General features: G+C 38.9%; 2 protein-coding genes across 4 annotated transcripts in view; one reads left to right on the top strand and one right to left on the bottom strand.

The window, feature by feature from the left end:
• Positions 1 to 593: 593 nt before the first annotated feature.
• Positions 594 to 3,764, bottom strand: dctn3 (dynactin 3 (p22)). The gene is made up of 7 exons (XM_008323801.3): positions 3,577 to 3,764; positions 2,837 to 2,921; positions 2,624 to 2,710; positions 2,418 to 2,501; positions 2,154 to 2,212; positions 1,998 to 2,057; positions 594 to 1,803 (listed from the first exon to the last, which is right to left on the bottom strand). Exons 1-7 carry the CDS (start codon positions 3,676 to 3,678, stop codon positions 1,717 to 1,719), a joined length of 564 nt encoding a protein of 187 aa, XP_008322023.1. The 5' UTR covers positions 3,679 to 3,764; the 3' UTR covers positions 594 to 1,716.
• Positions 3,765 to 3,889: 125 nt separating this feature from the next.
• atg5 (ATG5 autophagy related 5 homolog (S. cerevisiae)) overlaps positions 3,890 to 20,685 on the top strand; it is a 24,689-nt gene continuing 7,893 nt past the window's right edge. The window contains exons 1-8 of one of the 3 annotated variants that reach the window (XM_008323803.3): positions 3,890 to 4,213; positions 4,400 to 4,443; positions 4,646 to 4,833; positions 5,528 to 5,655; positions 6,666 to 6,744; positions 7,310 to 7,472; positions 8,106 to 8,200; positions 16,282 to 16,399. In XM_008323803.3, coding sequence (XP_008322025.1) covers positions 4,726 to 4,833; positions 5,528 to 5,655; positions 6,666 to 6,744; positions 7,310 to 7,472; positions 8,106 to 8,200; positions 16,282 to 16,399 — 691 coding nt within the window. In that variant the 5' untranslated portion in view covers positions 3,890 to 4,213; positions 4,400 to 4,443; positions 4,646 to 4,725. The remainder of the gene's footprint in view (positions 4,214 to 4,399; positions 4,444 to 4,645; positions 4,834 to 5,527; positions 5,656 to 6,665; positions 6,745 to 7,309; positions 7,473 to 8,105; positions 8,201 to 16,281; positions 16,400 to 20,685) is intronic. The other 2 variants (XM_017038064.2, XM_025061348.1) reach the window with 2 other exon arrangements.

Here is a 20,685-nt window from a genome sequence, read left to right as displayed (position 1 = left end):
GCTCAGGAGCCACATGCGGCTCTTACGTTCATGTCAATTTTTTTTACGCTATGCTATGTGAATCATATGCCAATGGGCATTGATGCAAATTACTTAGGGAAAACCCAATTTGCACAGATGAGAAGTATACAGGAAGCTTTGAGAGTGGAAGAGTTAATAAGGGATTATTAAGGAGCAGATCATGTGGCGGTAACACAGCAAAAATTGTGGCTCTTAGCCTCTTGACTGGTTGCCCACTCCTGTGCTAGTGCCTCTAGTAATCAGTTGGTTCAACATAACTCAAATTACCTGTGCACTAGGTCAAGAGGATGCATCTTCACAAGGTTGCGAAATGGTTTGGATATGAGGTGGTCAAAAATATAATTGGGCAGATTATAATGTACAGATTTGCTTATAGTAATAATATATTATCAATATATATATATATATATTTTAACAAAGAGAAATTACCTGTGAATGTAACACGTTTATGTAAATGCACTAAAGGATTAATAAAAAAAATAACTTGTACACTGGTATAGTCCTAGCTAAGAGGGTCTTTAAGTTATTCGTGTATTAAGCCAGAAACCAATTGATTCATCCAAAAAGGTGTGAATTGTCAAACAGGGTTTTATGACAGGTATATAGATAAGCTGTTTGAATAGAACAATTTAATATACAGACATAAAAGGAAGGTAAACAGCATCACTGTGCCGTGTGAGACACACTTTTCAGTCATTTCTTCGACCAAAGATCAAGGCAGCCTTTGTAGGCTAAATGAGACCACTACAAGGATTACATGGGAGCAAGTGCTGTATGTGTATTGGTGTTCCTAGAAACCGCTGTGACTTTCATATAAACTAATATAACAAAGCATGTCTAATTTTGTACTATTATGTACTGTTGGAAAAATTACACATTATTTATATTATTCCAATAGTAAATCCAATGATCAGCACTTGACCACAAGAATGTTGATGTTTGTTGTCATTAAGCCATACTTACAATTCCAAAATTAATCAGGCAAAGATTCTGGCTGTTTGAACTGGTTTTATATTCATTCCAGCTATACCTCAACTCTTTATTTTGCACAAATTTTACTTTCAGCCAATTGGGAAATTAAGCTTTTTAAAACTAAATTAGTGCCATTAGGTTATTAGGATAATGATGAATAGTTACTTCGTATACTTCAGTCCTGTTCTGTTCACTTTATAAAGTCGAGAGTGACAGATACTGTAACTATTGGTAAAGACACATTATTGATGTAGTTGTGTCTCAACACACCTGTGTTAGAGGTGGGGTCCTGCTCTGTCCATTAATACATGAATAATGCTCCATATTGTTTAACTTTACGATGAATATAATTAAATTTGATACTGTTAAATTAAGACCCATTTACATACTTAACAATTGCAACCCATCATTTGCTGTAAAATACAAGATGGAGCACTGATAAACAATTGTGTATTTTTCATTTCTTGTTTTCCTGTTTTTCCTTTTGTAATTTAAAACTGCTAAAATTTAAATAGATTAATGTGCAAGGATATAGAAACAACCCTGCTCTCCCAAAAATGGGACGAAACATTACAGGCATTAAGGTTACAACGTTGAACGACTTATGATCGTTTGGTTCATTTTGTCCCACCACACTGAAGTAGAAACACTGGTCCAATCTCTATCACTGGGAATAGTCACCCACACGGTCACATCTTTCTGACAAGTAAATAGTAATTTAAATTATTCCACTGGACGAATGCCTTTGGCCTCTTCTATCTTCCTCAGGTTCTCATCCCATTGGGTGAACTGCTTGGACAACAGGAACATCTGCCAAATCAGATATTATTGATCAATAACTGACAAACATTATTCATTACAGCACATATGTATACAGTAATTACTTTGCCGTTACCAAATACTTTACATTTGGTAATGTTGACCTGAGACACAAATGGACTGAAAAGAGTTATAATTGTGTATTCTTCTCTAATGTAAAGTATATGGTAAAAAGAAAAACTTACCATTTTGTTGTATTCCTCAAAAAGCTTCTTCACTTCCTGGGACAGAATTTCTGTTTGGTCCTATGAAATAACACACATTCAACATCAGGTTAGGAAAAAACAAAAGGAAGAAAAAAGAAAAGATGGTGACAGATAGACACAGTACAATAAAATTACCTGTTCTTTAATGTGAAGCTGTGATAGACGTTGCAACTTCGTGGCATGTTCTTGAACATCTGTGATCACCATGAAACATAGCATGGCATGTGTCAGTTTGAACTAACTATACACTGTCGATAAAGCTCTTTCTCAAAATCGCCATCAATAACTAACAAGGATCATCATTCAGCTGAACTACATTTTATCTTCCAGGTTTGTTTTTAGTACTGATGTCTCAAAATCATAAAGCTTCATTTTTGGTGTTCTGTCAAAACTTCTCACCTCTAATGTGGGTGCTGTCCAAGAGTGGCTGTAGGTTGCTGACCTGTTCCAACAAAGCAGCCTGGGAATACAGAAAATCCTCCTCTGTATACAACAAAGACAAATAAACAACATTCTGGTTTTTACAACACAATTAATTGGTGATGTTGACATTGTAATAAATAAGCTTTAAGCTCTTATAGTTGGTTATAAAAAAATGTGCTCACCAGCAAGAATGAATTCCAGCTTCATGGCATCAGGAATAGCAATGTGGTCTGTGAACTGGGGATCTAGGTACTTCACGAGGTCTTCAACTGCACAAAATGAACATGAATCCATAAACAAAACACATTTTAGAAAAAAAGGTTATTTAGGCATTCTAAGGTGGTTGCTGTAGTATTTAATAGTATTTAAAGAAAAAGAAACAAAGTTCGACTCACTCTTCTTGTGCAGTATCTTCACTCGTTCTCTTTTGTTAGCCATGTTAGTCAAACCTGCCTGGATTCGTGACAAAGAATCTGCACACTGCAAGACAAAGACCAATGATATCACTTAGCTTTTGCATTCATAATCTAGCAGCAAAAACTTCCTTTTAGACACATTGTTGCAGTGTTAAAACCATGCAACTTACACTGAATCAATGCCCCATTTGTGAACTGTCTGTATTTATCATCACATGATTCTGTGACAGAGACAACACTATTCTTTTCTTTCTTGGGTGGAATTTTTTTGTGACGGAATAATGGATGTGTCCCCATTTTAAACAAGTATAATATTTACACATTTCAACTGTCGTTACACATCAGTATGGCTTGCTAGACATCTGATATGTAATAAGCAATGTGTTAGACAAATTCTAATTGGTTTAAATTGTGGTCTTCTTAATTTACTGTTATGTCATATTTTTTTCATGTCTGTTCACTTGATTGATTCTGAATACGGAGGCCAATAATGGAGTCGGGGCATCATTTATGCTAAGAGCTAATGTAACCTAGCTTTAAATAACTGTCGCGAACAAATATAAATTGTATAAAACAAAAACTGGTGAACTAATGTTCACAAAAAGGTGTTGGTTTCCCTTATCCTATGTCCATGTTGACGAACTATCGCTATGCTAATTGCTAGCTAGCTTTTTGAGAAGCCACCATTTTTGTTACGTTTATAATGATTTTGTTCAAACCTTGACGGGTTTTCCACTTTTTATTCTTCTTTCTCCGTATATTCGACGTTCTAGTGCCCGTAGGCGCGTCTCCATGTCATCTGTATCCAGTCGTTTCTCCATTTTTTATCCAAAACAAGACTTCAACGGACAATCTCCTGCTGTGCTCTGTTTTCCCCGTAGCCTCTGCGGAAGAAGGCTGGCTTATTTCATGATTGTGATTGGCTGGTTGGACCTCTTTCGGTTTGATTGGTTTAACGATGACATCATGGTAAACCAACCAGCAGCGACAAAGCACTCATACGTTAGCGCTCCATTAGTCAAAACACTTAATACAGTAATACTTGCACTTAAAATATTAATACAATTAGCTTATAAAAAATAATAGGTATTGAGTATTGGTATTAAGATATAATTAAAGACAAAAGAAACTATGCTAATATATTCCTAACAGCAAGAGCATATTTAAAACACTCTGAAATTACCGTACTTCGATTGTAACACATACGGGATTTAAAACGTTTACTGTTCTGCCGCCAGGGGGCGTTGTTTTACAACGAAAGAAAATTTGTCTGTTTTTCCGGTGACAGCAGGAGAATGACAGCACCGTCACTGGCGGCCCTTTGCATCCCAACTCACTGCTCAAGACCGACTGAAAGTAAGCTTTTCCCTTTCCTTTCACCGTCACTTCCTCTCACTCGAGACATAACTGTATGCGAACAACAGGAAAAATACATTAGACAGCTACACCTTGTATTGATTCACCCCTTTCTCTAGCATGTTTTTCTACTGAGCTAAGTTAGCTAACTTAGCCCTAGAGCTAACGTCAGTGTTTATTTTACAGCTACGTAATTTGACAGACGTGGAGTCAGTGTGGTGGTCCTGGAGGTATTTTTCTGCCTATTACAGGGCTGTTACGGAGTTATTACTTCGCTGTAATACACTGATACATAGATACTACAGAGACATTACAACACATGGACTGTTAATGTGTGCTAGCTTATGTTGTACGAATGTGTACTGTATGTTTATGTTGTAAAAAGTTTTATTAATACTGTGCTTCATGTTTTTATTGTTGTGATGCTGACAGCAGAAAGGCGCCTGTCTTTGGACGTCTGTGCAAGTGTCTAAAAAACTAACTCTTTATGTACCACCGGGAGACGAAGCAGCATGGCAGATGACAAGGATGTGCTAAGAGACGTTTGGTTCGGCCGGATCCCCACCTGCTTCACACTGAATCAGGATGAGGCCACTGAGAGAGAGGCGGAACCGTATTATGTGAGTGTAACTTGTTTCCGAATTCACATGACTACCACAACATCTGAGAGCGTATAATTTATTAATGATTCTGCCCATCAATATTGTATCGATGAAGGATGCACAGGGTGCCTCATGTCTAGCGGGGAATCCTGTGTTGTTCCAAATCACATATGTGCAATATCTTCTGTGGCCACTATCAAAGAAGAAAAACCTTTTTGCATGGTTGAGTCACAAAACTATATCTCTCATCCCAGAATAGTTACAAGAAAGTTAGACTTTTGTCATACACAATATATAACACTGTATAAAAGTTGACTGATTTACTAAAACATTTGCACAAAACATCAGATGGTCGGATTATGCAGTTTTTAATCAATTTAATGAAGCCTCCTTAGTTCCTGGTGTCGCGTTACATTCATGTCAATAAATCCTGTAAAATCTAACATGGTACAGCCACTTGACCAAATTCAATATTAAAAGTTTAGGAATGTTGAGATTCTTTTAAGAAGGTTTAAATTTGGATAACACATTGGCTGATTAAATTCTCTGTGGGCCAGCTTAAAGTCACACAACCTTTGAGGTAAAATGACACTGTTTAAGATTTGTATACAAATTTATGCCGAGATATTAAAAATATTTCCTGTTATTCATCAGGGTTAGAGATAACTTGTTACTTACTCTGTTTCTCTCTCTCTCTCTCTTTCTTTAATAGTTGTTGTTACCCAGGGTGAGCTACCTGACTCTGGTTACAGACAAAGTGAAAAAACACTTCCTCAAAGTGATGAAGGCTGAGGACGTTGGGGAGATGTGGTTTGAGTATGAAGGAACACCGCTTAAATGGTAAGAAAACAGCTTATGTGTCTTCAAGTCATTCACGGTAGATTGGCTGAATTTCTCTGGGTGACGGCACGAACAATTCAGCCACAAGGTGTCAGCATTTCTTCACCTTTGGAAATCGTTCAGTTTTTTCGGATAATTTGATTCACCATCAAAAATCTTTGGTCTACATGTCTAGATACTTTTACAACTATATGTTAATTTGATAACAGCATTAGTATTAAAAGATGGCGCCCCTTGAAAGTTAACAAAAGTTGTCAGTGGGTTTTTGAATGAGATACTATATATTATCATGTCAAATTTTAACAAACTTAAGACAACAAATGTCTATCCCCTTGTTAAAGCACATTCTCAACTAATGTTGAAGTGCATTTCAAAAGCAAATGTACTAATAGAATGGATTTTTTATAATAGCTGTAAGAATGGCAACAATAATCATGTTCCCAGAGTCTAATACAGCATATAAAAAAAAGGAAAGGAGTAAATTTAATGATTATAAAAGGTTAAGATAAGATCAGTCTGTTTCACTGTGTGGCCTCACTATGACAAGATGTTATAAAGAACACAATTTTCTTAAAGGTATCAAAATAAATTGCATTTGTTCATCATTTTTTTACCAATAAAAGTTATAGCAGCGATCCTCTTAAAGAGCTGACATTGGCAATATAATATAATATAATGTGAAATATTATAATATAATATGATAATTCTTTTTCATCAGGCTTGACCCAGTTCCCCAGAACTTTTTTAATCTGAGTCTTGTTGTCACTTTCTGAGTTATGGATGCTGACAGATAGCCAACCAGACAGGCTGTCGGCCAGACAGACAATCACGGACAAATGCAGCCAAAAACATAACCTACTTGCCAGATAAAAATAAGATTGACACTTTTAATTCAGAGGCCGTAAACTAATGTCAGGTAATGAATCATTTAATGATGACAATGATGTCTAACAGGATTTTACTCTTTGTTGTTATTATTATTATTTCCTCTTGGTGCCACTTAATCGCAGGCACAATCCAATCGGGGTTCTCTTCGACCTCCACGCCTTCAACACCGTCTTACCCTGGAGCATCACTGTGCACTTTAAAGTAAGTTATTGTGTGTGTGCTCTCAACATACAAGATAATATATATTTATTACACCTGATTAACACATACTTTAAAAACTGAAATCCAGCCACGTCTTCGTTCTAATGTACTACTTGTGGAAGGTCAGCTTCCTCGTGAGGAGAAATCTTTAAAACAGTGACCAACTATTATTAACACCTGGAAATGCTGAGGACATGAAAGTTGTTTGCTGCCTCTTTAATTTTTCCATTATCAGAGTCAGACAACAGACATGTGGTACAAGTTGGTCTCAGTAGAGGCGAAAACTTTGTACTGAGAGTTGAAGTTGTTGGAGGGCACAGTGGTTGTTTAGTCTCTGTACTTAAATTAAACTCAGCAGCTGCAGGAAAGAACTGAATGAGATGAAACACTGAAGACAAGAAGAAATTAAATGAAAGAAATTCTACAAGATATAAAGCAGTCAAATCAACTTTTATACTAAAAGAAAACACAGTGAAGAAAGTGACTGCCACATCTGCAGAAATTACAGGATACCATTCATCTGCTTCTTCAAAATATTAGAAATGTTCTTCTGAATGTGTGACAGAATTTCCCTGATCGGGACCTGCTCCACTGCCTGTCCAACACTGTGGTCGAGGCCCACTTCATGTCCAGCATCAAGGAGGCCGATGCCCTCAAGCACAAGAGTCAAGTCATTAACGACATGCAGAAGAAAGATCACAAACAGCTGTGGATGGGGTTACAGAACGGTGAGACACACACACACACACACACACACACACACACTCATACTCATCTCACACACACAGATGAGATAGATTCCAAAGATCGTGTAAAATTTTTGTAAAGGTGTAAAATTTCTCAGATCGCTGATCACTCCAGGAACAGCTGATCACAACAGGCAGCAATAAACACTTTTACCCACCAGCTGCTCCTCCAGGGTTTTCACCTTGACTTAATCTTTGACTGCCATTTCTTCTAAGTCAGTGAGCATTTACTTTCGTCCTTAGTGCTGAGGTCTGTGCTAATTTGGAGAATTGGTTTCCGAAGAGCAAATAGCATGTTTTTAGAAGATCTGTGTGAAAGTGAGAGGGAGGCTGTGAAACCAGTCCTTCAACCAGAATATCTTGGTGTGAGCTTCACTGTAAAAAGGAAAGCACCAGATCTGGTTTTACATACAGCTGCTCAGCTTTGTGTGTGACCTCTAGGGAGGTCACACACAAAGCTGAGCACACACAAAGTTGACATGCTTTCAAATGAGCATGTTTGTAGTTGCGTGTATATGCCTCAGATGTGTGTATTTGTGGTTTTCATCTTGTTTTAGGAAAGCCTAAATATTGGTTGAGAGGACTTACCTGTGTGTGATTCTTGTGTTGACACAGATAAGTTTGATCAGTTCTGGGCCATGAACAGGAAGTTGATGGAATATCCAACAGAGGAGGAAGGTTTTAGGTACATCCCCTTCAGGATATACCAGGTAACACAGAACTCAAGGCGGTATCATGCCTCACAGCACACATTTAATTATTATTTTACACTATGAAGTAGTAGTAGTATAAAACCCCAAAACATAAAACTATATATTATTTTGCCATTCAATTTTTTTCATTTCAATTACTGCACCACCAAGTGGTCTATATTAAAAAACACATTTTTCTTAAAGTGCAAGTGCAAAGACCTAAAGTTGTTTCAGAACCCAAATATTATAATGTCATTTCTATGAATTTATAAATTTTAGTACATATTTATTGTATTTACTAACTAATTTACTAACTATTGTGGTGAAGTGTACGCAGTGAGTGCAGTGGTAGTGAAACATGCATAAATGGACCTTATATTAAATTATATTAACTTTACAGTGAACTGACAAGGAGAAGCTTTCGTGAGTGTCTTCTGTTTAACAATTGTGTCTTCTGACTGGGACAATATTGCAGTGCAGGAAATAAAAGCTAACCTGCCTTTTATAGGTGCTTGATAATATTCTTAACTCTTAAGATTGTGCTCTGGATTTTTTGGTGTCACTTAACAACCAGTAGATGGCGCCCGAAAACTAGGTGAAACACCCTTTGTATAATTGTGACATCCCTTTGGCGGTGAAATGAGACACTGTGCCCGTTCAGTATAACAATAAACATACGTAAAGCCGCTGGAAGTTTGATAAAAACAGGTGCTTTTTCGGGTTGACTTCAGGTTCGTTTTTCTTCCCGGCTGCGGCTCACTTAATTGAACAGCATTTCCTCCCCTGTCAGCTTTTCATAACATAGTCGTCACTCAAATAAGTAACAACACACCTTTGTTTTACCTCCACAACAACGATACAAGGTATTTGTGCTTTAAACCATGTGAGGAAGTGTTTGACAGCTAGTCTTCTTTGTGAATACATTTATTTTTGTGGACACATCATAGTTTTAACAGCTTCCTAAAATAATTTCTGGTGCCATAAAAATAAAATAAAATAATGTGAAAGTAACAGAATAAAAACTGTTTTTGTTGCTGATGTGTTTGTTAGTTTACAGTTCCTCTGTAGATGATAAAGTTGAAGTGTGCATGCGTAGTTCGAAACGCTCTAGTTTACATGTACTGTGAGTCCACAATGGAATAAGTTGTAGGTGAACATGAGGGGTTTTCAGAGTAGGCTGACAAGTGTCCTCATGTCAGATGTTTGTGCCAAATTTCTACATCTTCACACTGACTCAGGTGAAAATCCCTTTTAGAAGGATAAAACAGAAATCGAGACGGTGAATAAGCGACTGATTCCCGCCTGGAAAACATTAGCAGGTCGCCTGAAGCCAGACAACAAGGAAAACTTCGCAACGCTTCAGAGCAAAAGTGCAGGAGGGCAGTAGTGATGGGGAGGGGGTGGCGGGAAGGGTTTTACACAAATTGGGAAAAGCTACAAAAAAGTGTGGACAGGATTAATCAGACAGCCCCCAGTCTAGTGACTGAAGGAATTAATTTAAGTTCAGTCCCTAATCGTTCCGGACACTGGAGAGTGGCATCTAGCCTTGTTAAAGAAATAAAGATTTAAAAAACATCTGGATCTTTGTGACAAAAAAAAACATGTTTATAGTCTGCTTTGAGTCTAGCGTTTGATTGTGCGTGCTAAGCCTTGATCTCAAATCACAACAACACAAAAGGCCCCTCACTGTCACCGAGTCCTGAGTTCAATTTGAAGGCTTGTCTCAACATGTACTATGGAGTAGTGTCAGAAAATGAAAGAGAAAATAGATTTTGGCCTGATATGACTGACAGGAGTGAATTTTCCTTTCTTACTGATTTCTTTGTAATCATGTTTCCTGGTAACTTCCCACCATCAATATTGATTTATTATTGAATGTATAAAGTTGTGAATGTGACCTCCTGGTCTCCACATATGGCTGCATTTTACATTTTGCACAACAACGAGGGCGGAGGAACCGCTGTCTGTCATGGCCTACAAAATTAGTGGAAAAAAAAAAAGAGAAACCTCATAAACGTTTTTGTTTTTACTTTCACATCTTTGGGGTGTAAATAAACCATTTTACACTTCTACAAAAACATTCTTGTGTTCAGTAATAAAACATAAGTCTTTAAAGTGGCTGGCTGAAACATGCAGGCCGACCAATGTGGCCCGCCCTCTCAGACATGCACTTGTTGCAGCTATAAAACCACGTAAGTGCCAGCGGGGAGAAGAAACCCAGGCCGTTTCAGTTTCAGGCTCTTTTTTCAAGGCTGCAACTACAAGTTTCCACGCTCATTTTTAAGCCGAGTTGGGTTTTCGTGACAGTCGAGGCATCAAAGTGTCTTCCTGCCCTCACTGTGTGATTTCCAAACACACTGGAGAAAATAATCATAATTCTTGAAAAAGTCTAAGATGGTTTTGGAGATGTTGTGGTTTGCATCTGACAAGCTGCTAAATATTTACAAGCAGAGAAGAAAGTCTGGGAAGTCTGCAGAGGAGTGGGAACTCAATCTGTTTCGCTATGATCTTAAAAATACATGGAGTGGCATTTGTGGGATTTATTCACCACTCCATGTTCTGATTGCTTACCTTCTGTGGTTCATTTGTCACTGAGTAACAAATAAGTAAAATCTTAATATTTTACCAATAGCAGTGATGGGAAAAACTAGAACATAAACTCCCCTCTGCAATAAACTACCCTCTAATCAAAGAGCTGAGCTTCTCATCAAAATACAAATCAAAAGAACAGAGCTGCTCTCAAACCACTGCAGCTCTGTGAAAGTCGTGTTTGTTGTGTAGAAACTTACAGCGCTGTGACGAGACCCAACACGACGGGTAAAAAACCTGGAGAAGGTTGTTTAAAAAATGGCGCAGAAAGTTGAAAAGAACAAAGCTGTTGTACATCAGAAGTCACCGTGGATGACTTAGCAGGAGGGTCCACCCTAATACAGAACAACACACACACACAGGCATGCACATAGTCCTTCAAAGCCAGATTGTGGTATTTAGTGTAAATAACATGTGCTGTGTTTGATGCAGACAGAATTAATGACAACACTCAGTCCAAATAACAGAGGGCTCATTTCCGTCTGGCCTGTGCTCCTTATGGAGACGAAGGCAACTCATAATGCATGGACGACACATTTGTGTGTATGTGTGTGTGTGTGTGTGTGTGTGGGGGGGGGGGGCAGTGTGTCTTCACCCAGAAGGATAAAATTAGTGCGACTCCCTCTTTAGTTTTTCCTTGGTATTATTACATACACATCTGTGACATGTTTCAATCCAAACATAGTTTCAGAATTGGCGTCAAACTAATCACTGCAATTCAGTGATTAGTTGTTAAAATATTTTCAGTTTCTGTACTTGGTTTAAATATAGAAAATATAGAGAAAACAAATGAATCATTCAAATAACATAAGGTAACATTAAATAATTAGTTTGATATATGAAAACATTCACTGTAAAAAATGTTTTTTTATGATTAATATTTTGTACAGCAGTGATAATAAATTAAAATGTCTGTTTAATTAATGAATTGAAACATAAAATATAAGAATTTTAAGATAAATATTTATATCAAATGTATGTAATGTTATTACTTGGCCTACGCAACATTAGTGGTTTATATATTGGGCTTCAGTATCAAGGACTCGAGGTTCTTTATTGTCATTGCAACACAAATTAGTATGTATTTGCCATATAATATTACAATTGTTTTGATAAAATTTTAAAATATGTAAAATACTACATGACTTGTAGTTTAAAAACAAAACTATGTAGTTGTGGCTTCATCTATGTGGGTGTGTTTACACCCACATAGATGATACGGTATGTTGACATTTCATGAGCCAGTTCAGTATCTTATATCTGAACTTTTTACTACTGTGTGTGTCTGTGTTATTTTTATTATTATTGTGTGTGCATCAGTCCGTCACGCCTTTGGCTCCGGAGCTTGTTTAGCTGCCGTAACTCCTTTGCCTTTTGTGGCGGGGACACGAGTCTGTGTTGAAAAATAGCCAGAGGGCAGCTGACTGTCTCGCTGCACGGAAAGTGAAAATTATCCTCCTTCAAAGAATTGCGTTGATGCTCGACAGGTAGACTTCTTTCTTCCCGCTCTGTGACTCAGCCATTTCTCACAAAACCCTAATGCAAGAGCGTTCACTTCACCTCCGCCCACCTTTGTGTTGTGGTGCTGTGGAAGTGGCCTGTTTTGAAGAATGTAAGGTTTATTGCCTTTCAGGTATCTTGTAATGGTTGAGTAAGACAAGGGGGAGGAGGTGACTACACAGACTATTACAAAACATGGGAATGCTGGAAACAGTTGTGTGTGTAATCATGCCAGGGGCAACAGGTGATCTTTTCTCAGGAAGAGGTGCTTGCTACCATTACAGTACTACTTTTTCGAGTAGAAACATGAATCAAATTACAGTAGTCAGAAGTGCGAAGGAGCTAAAAGAACAAATAAACATTGTACAGTCTAATTTGAAAATAGCTGAAGGAATCCATGTCAAAGTTCTTATGTACTAATTTCAATGTTATATTGTAACTATCATTGTAAAACAACACATGAAAAATACTAGCTAAACTGCTGTTTTGTCAATGGCCACTAAGACCATAGTGACCATAGACCATACACAGTGGAAGGATGGCGCTAGCTCATTCCATACTAATGTGACCAACCTCTTTCAAAATGTCTTGTGTTTATAATCATTTACTGTATATATATCACTGGAGCGTGTGTGCAGATGTGCATATCCAGGCACAGCCATTTCCTATGTCAGTCTCTTTTTTAGTTTTTACATCCATGTTATAACACAAACCATTTTTAAAACCACATTCTAGAGATGTTTTGATGTTGAAAGAGTTTACAATTGGATGTAGCAACTCAATGTTCATGTGATAAATAATTTAGTGTTTTTTTTTCAGCACCCCTTTAATGGTTTTTCTTCATAGGTGTGTATTTCATGGTTCCAGTAAAATGAAGAGGTTGAAGTTTTAATTTCCGAATGGACGATCTCAGAGTTCAATGGCGATGCTTTCTCTGACCTTTCTCACGTCTCGGAAACTCACTTTGATTGACGGTGCTGCACCCCTTCAGCCGTCTATATCTATTGTTTTACCATCAATTAGGCGGATTGAGTCCCCTTCGTCAATTAGAAGATGTCTTGAGTTGCACCGCTCTTTTCACTCAGCGAGAGCGAGCCGTCTTGTTTCACCTGTATCTTAATGACACCTCACACTCATTGTGTTGCCATGTGCTGCTGTGCCAGCTAAGGTGTCACCCCAGCTGAAAAGAAAGTGTCTCCATCCAAGCAGTATCATGCTTCTCTCCCCTGGGGAACAAAAGCTCCTTCTCTGTATGGTGACAATCTCAATTATTGATGGCTGGCTATTTAAAAATGCAAAGAAGTAGCTGTCACTTAGCGCACTCTCTCTGTTCTGGCTGCCGCCGCCGATCCTGCACGAAACATCGTGCTTCCTGCCAGTGACTCAGTCTTTCTGTAACCTGAGCAAGAGTCTCACACCTTCAGTGCCACCTTCCACTTGCTCACCCACGCCTGGTACTGCGGTGTGTAGTTACCACTGCGTCACCTGATCCCCATACTGGCTGGTTTCCTTTTCAGGGCTCCATGATTAGACCCTATTGAGTGTCAGACTCTCCGCTTGACACCTCAGGTTGGATGTCTCGGCCACATTTGCCTTGGATGCCACAGTTTTCTTCCAATTTGCAATCCAATGAACTCATTTGGTGCTGTTTGCTGCCATTCAGAACCTTGTTAGTGCTGCCTATTGTACAAAAGTCCCTCGTCATTTGATAAACTGAAATTTTAATTAACTCTAAGAAAAATAACTGCTAAATATACACACCAATTCACAGCCTTGACCTTGAATGTGAATAGACCCAGAGGTTGCTGGACATTACGTTATTTAAGTCCTTTATTTATCATAGAGTTAAAATGTATCCTAAATTCCACATTACAAACAAAACACCCTCAAACAGGCTCGGTTTGAGGATTTAAATAAATCACATAAACAGTACATAACAGTACATAACTTCTGTATGTATATATGTGCATTTATATATGTGCATACGTGCAATGATTGTGTAAGCTCCAACAAAACAATGTGCAAACATGGAATTCTGAAGACCTAAACCGGATACATTATTATTGATAATCTTGTATTTCATGTCATACTTGGCAGAGATGCTGCTATTTTCATCAGATTTGTGCCTTTAAACATGCCCAAAATATCATTACAAGTGCTGTGCAACATGGACAGAATTTGTCAAATTAACCACAGTGCACATATTGTTTCCTGACTGTGTAAACAGTAATTGAACTTCACATAAAGCTACGGAGAGACAGCAATTGAGAGAAAATCTGCTCTTAAGTGAGGTACACATAATTCTAACTTCTAATTCTAACTAATTCTAACATACTGATTTTAAATACTGCTCGTTAGCTAAATAAATGTTCTTTTCCAAAAGGTCTGTTGATGTTTTTGGCCTACAGACATCATTGTTTACATTGCCTGTACTTAATTAATATAATTTACAAAAATGTATTTTTAGTAATCAACTACCTGCAGCTTATACAAGTTTATGAAGAAAGGAAGAATCAATGCATCACAAACTCACCAATACCCTGAGAATCTCACCTCTTGTTGAGCTTGTTTATACACAATGTCTAGACTCTCCATCTTTAAACCCTGGAGTAACAGTCTGCACACCACCAGCTCTGCAAATAGTTTACTAGATGTTTGTGTGCTGTGTGCCGGTAATTTCCCACCGTGCTTCCTGTACCTCTCACTCATGGAATGTTGTGGCTTTTCAGTTGATCAGTAAATACTAGTCATGAGGATGTTTCCTGCATCTGTCACATTCGTTAGGCTGTTTCGTTGTGACTTGATTGGTTTAAGGACAATTAGAACTTTTTTTTTCACCGATTGATAAGATCTGAGATGACCTCCAGTGATAAGTGGCTCATGAGGACATCACATTTTTAACATACTGGAACTCTGATGGGAAGGGTGACGTACGCTATAAAGTTAAAACTAACCCGAGGAAATCATTCACTGCTGCTGGGAGAATTCTCAAACATCACCATCTTCATGACCCTTGTCATCATGTCTCACTGGAGCAATCAGAAGGAAGCGGGAATTTCTTTTTTAAAGGGAACAATAGAGGATGTCACGCATTATGATTTACTCATTGAGTCAAAGGAGTTTTAGGTTTGGGTAGGGGTTGACTGTCGTGCCAGATTCGTACAAAAGCATAACTTAATCATTTCCAGGCTTATTCCGATCTGTAAAACATGTCAGCACAGCTTGTAACATCTGTTAAAGTGTTGCTGAACACCAGATACCGATTGCATGTCAATGCATTTTCCACTGTTATCAATTAAATGCACCATGGTTTTCTTTTTTATTACAATCTTGACCTCTTAAACTGTGGCTCTCCCCCATTTCTTCCTGTTGTACGGTCTTATTTTCAAATGTTTCCTTTGCTTTGTCCATCCTCTGCTAAGATTGATTTCAGGCCTGACTGAGATTGTTCAGGGTGAGGGCAAAAATGGCAGTTAATGACCTTTACCCACAAAGAGTGTGAAAAACAGCTGGCACTATTAGCACTGCTGGCAGCTACAGCAAAGGTGACGTTTTAGAGGTTTTTGATAAACCAATAAGTGAAGAAGAAAGTGGACAGAGCTTTTACACCACTTCCTCCTTTGCAAATGAATCTTTTACCATTAAACATGTCACCTAAACTGTGTAACACTAGTATTAATTACTACAGTATTGGATCCAGTAGTAGATGAAGTGCAGCAAATACACCTATTTCCAATTACTTTTAATTTGCAATTCACTGCACACTCAACATTGATTTGTTCACATTGAGAAGGGAATCGAGTGTGTGTTAATTTTGCACGATTGTAAAACGGACACATACATATTGTCACCTTAACCCAAATTAATGCAGGAATCGAGTCATGGAGTATTTGAATGACTCAATTAGTCAGAATTGTTCTTACAATAAAATGCCAGTACAACATTTTGAATGAATATTCCAACTCCCTTTTTTCTTCTTCTTTTTTTGTTTGTTTTGTTGTTAAATACAGACAATGAGCGACAGGCCTTTCATCCAGAAACTTTTCCGACCCGTTTCACCTGAAGGCAAAGTCCACACACTTGGAACCCTGCTGAAAGAAATGTACCCAGTGGCTTTACCAAATGACGGTGAGTTTGTGGACACACACACACACACACACATAACACAAAAATTGTCTAAAAATAAAATAATTAAAAGCCAATGCTCTCATTCTGACAATGGCAACACATTACCAGCAGCAGGACAAACAGTACGACAGCCTTATTAAATATGGGCTCTGTCTTCTTCCAGAGGAGAAGAGAAATTTATTGCTTTTCCCTGGCTGGTTGTATTTAGACACAACACAAGACAGAGATCCACTCTCTCTCTGATAACACCATCACTGGGGGCTTTGACGAGAGAAAATAGAGGCTGTTGCCACTGAACAAGTGAACAAAGAGTTGTGAGGATCAGAAAGAGAAGGTTAGGAGATGATAAGCAGATGGGGGCGGAGGAGCGGTTAAAGAAACCACTTAAAAGTGAAACATATTGGCAGTGAACTCAGCACAGTCACTGGGGAGTGACAGGATGAACAAATTTGACTATTTTTTTTGTCTTGAATTGAATGAGTCTTGTCACTAAATTCAGATCAGCATTAATGCAGCTTTTGTTGTTAGTTAATTAGTGCACCAAACCTTTTGTTCTCTCATTCAGCAAATCAAAATTGTTCTCCACACCAGTGCGGTGCCTGAGCACTTTCAAAAAGTTCATAATATCGTCAATAAATGTATATAATTCTGTGATCAAGTCAGGCCACATGATTGTCTATTGAAAAAATGATCCTCCGTGCAAACAGAAATGACACTACTTATAGTGCTGTATAGTGCTATAAGGCTGTGACTGGCCTGTCTGCAGTTGTGATCTTTTTTTTTTTTTCAATGATTTCTTTTGATAACGTCAGGTTCCTTATGAAGAGGAATGTTTGATAACAGCTCCTGCAGACTGTTTCCAATCTTACGTCTTTTGTACTATGACGATAGGCGAACATTTTACATGCAGACGTGCAACCGCAGGTACAGACATCTGTCCCAGTTGTTTTACAAATGTAATTCAGAATAATAGAATGATAAAAGCTCTTGCAATAGGTAAATGTGTTACTACATTTGCGCCCTTAGACTGTGTACCATGGAACTGGATAATGTCATCTGCCGTGCATTGTGTTTGTAGTATCATGAAAGAAAGGCACATAAAAAGAGAGAGTGAGAGTGAGGGTAAGTGCCAGTCTAAACAGACGGTGTCTGCAAGGGAGGAGGGAGGAAGTAGATAAGGAGACAATTGTATGCTAGCACAGAGGACCCACAGGAGACTCACCTGCACTAACCAGAAAGAACCATTAACACCCTCTCCCCCTCCCCCTGCTCCTCCTCCTCTACAAAGAGTGTCACACGCACTTCACAAGCCTTTCAAGCACTATTGCTATTAAAGAAAATCATGTTTAATATAATTTTAGCAGTAAATGACTGCAGTGCCCTTGTTACGTGAGGGCAAAGCAGGAAGCAGGTTGGACCCAAATGCTGCACCACTCTCTCCAGGTGCAGCAGGTGATTTATTTACAGGTGAGCAACAACAACAGCACACAGGAATGTAGCATCGATTGATTGCAGGCAGGTTCTTCAAACAGCCTGAATGAGCAACAACAACTTGTTTCTTTGGAATAAAACACCGAACTCAGGCGGGCTCTTCTCCAAACATCATGGACATGGAATTCTCTTCTTGACTTAAATTACTAGGAACACAACCTGAACAGACCAGTCACAACAGCTAAAGAACAACATTCCCAGAAAGACAGCGTGAGGGAGGTATATATACCCAGGGCACCAGGTGACGCCAGTGAGACTAATGACAGACACAGGTGAGGGTGATCACAGTGACGCCACCCAGCAGACAAGACAGGAAATGGAAACACAGACAGCCCTAACAGCCCTGGTTGTTATGACAGTGAAAGAACGAGCAGAATGATTTATAGATGTATTGCAATAGTTTAACAAATCCAGTTCCAATAATGGTTACACAAGTCTTTTGATTTTTATTGTGGGAGTTGAGCCACAAATCAAAATATTTAATGAAGATTGGCTCAATATTTCCTAAAAGAGATAATAATGATGATAATAATCAGCCCACACTAGATTAGTTACTCAGAGAGCAACAGTATTGATGTCACCAGTCAGTTCGAAGATAAACATGGTTTTTGGACTTGTGTTTAATTAGCAGAAAGTCAGCTGATTAGGCTGGTCAAATACTACACTTATTAATTATTCATATGTTACACTGCTTCTGTACTGTGGCATTGCCTAAAACATAAAACCTGGAGTATCCTTTCAGATCTTTCCTCATGTGGGAGAAACTCTGACTCCCTTTTGCAGAATTTGTCATGGCAGTGTAGATTGTACACTTAAAACCTCCTATTGTGTTCGGCCTCAGGCAGCATGAAATCCAGCCATCGCTTGACGTCTCGGAAGAATAGCAGCCTCCAAAGATCCTTTTTCTTACAAATCGCCTGTATTATGAGCTGATCGATTCCCAGATGTTAGCCATATTTTTGGGCAAATATGACTTTTCTCCTCAGAATATGCGTGACAGTTTAATGGAGAGACAGACATGCTCTTTCTGCCACTTCCTCTTCTCATTGTCTCTATTGTTTCGCTGATCTAAGATATTTTTTCCTCTTTGATCCTCTATCTCTCTCTCAGGTGTAGTCTTCAACGTCTTCCCTGTCTGCCGTAGACGGCTTTCAAGCCTTTGACTTTAAATCTCTGCTTTTTCATGCTGTTCCTCGGCTGCTAGATGAACTGGGTGATAGCTGGGGATTATGATGGTGTGTTTGGATTACAGAGACGGAGACGTGTGTTCAGGGACGGGGCGGGACAGTGGCTTTGTGGGGTTGCTGGTAGTATTGTTCCAGAGTTCAGAGGACAGGAGGATCTTCTATTCCTCCTGTCAGGGTCCTGACGTATAACAAAAAGAAAATCTGGGTGCTGTGCCCCTCTGATGTCTTTTCAAACATCAAATGTGGATTTTTCAAACAGTCTCCCTCTCTGTTATGTCTAAGAGAGGATCTGTGTTGACCCCTGTGGGACCTATAAAGCAGTTGCAGCAGACAAAAGGGGGTGGCAGGAGTTAAGAAGGAAAAAAATGGGATGGGGATTCCCAAATCATTCTCATGCATTGGCCGAAAAACGTCTGGTTTTGCGTGATGACAATGTTTCCTCCATGCTTCGGGAAAACAAACTCAAAACATTTGACCGTAACCATCGGTCAGCTCTGACGTTCGTCTCTGTTTCCAATGTTTGATGTTTGTGGACCAGGTGTGTGATTGAGCAAGCATATTTGGCAGCAGTCAGAGTGACACTGCCTACACATGATAAACCGTTCATGTGTCACGAACACTTCTCTTTAAGAAAGCTTCCTCATTCTGCAAGATTTATCGGAGGTGAGCCACTTAAGAAAAACCCACATCGATTGTTGTCCGTGAATAATCAGGGGAAACCCCCCGCCCATCTTTCCGCCCCCACAACCACGCCCTTATCCCTCCTCTGTGTCTGACAAATCCACACATTACCCAAAGTGTCCAACCCTGCTCCGTTCTCCTCCAACCACCTCCCTCCTTCTCTGCCTCGGTCACATCTGTGGTCCAACCCACTCACCAATGGCAGGTTTTTCCTCAGAGGCAGCGTCAGGAGCATCATCTTGTGCTCATCAAACGAGTCGACTCACTTCAGAGACTCAAAAAAGTGGGGGGCGGGGGGGAGGTGTGTTTTGGTTTCAGTGGCTGTTTTGATACAGAAGATAGAGGGTTATGGTTCATGTGTGGGTGTGTGTGAGATGTGTACCAGGAAGGGGAATTCAGAAATAACTCGAAAGCCAGCCGTATGATGATTTGCTATATTGTTGATTATAATGTGGTCAGCTGAGATCTTCTGTTTTCCAGTTCTATCCGTTCAGCTTTACTGTAACACTAAGGTGTTGGGAGGAAGCAGACGTTTCAGATAAAATGCACCCGAGTGCCTCAGCTGTTAATCTAATAATAATAATATTTTTAGACCTGTCATCTTAGATTTATGCTTGGATAAACATGAATCTACACTGAATTACTCTGGAAGTAATGACTTCATTTAGGCTGCAGTTCTTCTACATTTTCTCAGAAACACTGCACAGGAAAATATTCACATACCTCTCTCTCATCTCCACCCCATCCGCAGCTGGTAGTAATTATTCACTTTGCTTGTGTGCCAACTCTAAAGGATCGACTGAGCCCTATAACAAAACTGGCAGTAGAGCATTATTCATAAAATTTGAATTTCATAGCCTCGGCACACTGATCTGGAGTATTTTGAACTAGGAAATCTTTTTCCAGTTTCACTTTGGTCTTCCCTCA

Source organism: Cynoglossus semilaevis, chromosome 13 (genome assembly GCF_000523025.1).
Source record: "Cynoglossus semilaevis isolate Cse_v1.0 chromosome 13, Cse_v1.0, whole genome shotgun sequence".
In the NCBI taxonomy this organism is placed as follows: Eukaryota; Metazoa; Chordata; class Actinopteri; order Pleuronectiformes; family Cynoglossidae; genus Cynoglossus; species Cynoglossus semilaevis.
This window is presented reverse-complemented; position numbering and strand designations above follow the sequence as displayed.

Excerpts from the sequence above, each read along its gene's own strand:
- dctn3 (XM_008323801.3), bottom strand. The coding sequence starts at position 3,678 with ATGGAGAAACGACTGGATACAGATGACATGGAGACGCGCCTACGGGCA. Across the intron at positions 2,711-2,836 it reads GAAGATACTGCACAAGAAGA|TTGAAGACCTCGTGAAGTAC; the intron begins GTGAGTCGAACT and ends CATTTTGTGCAG. Across the intron at positions 2,213-2,417 it reads GGACAGCACCCACATTAGAG|ATGTTCAAGAACATGCCACG; the intron begins GTGAGAAGTTTT and ends TGGTGATCACAG.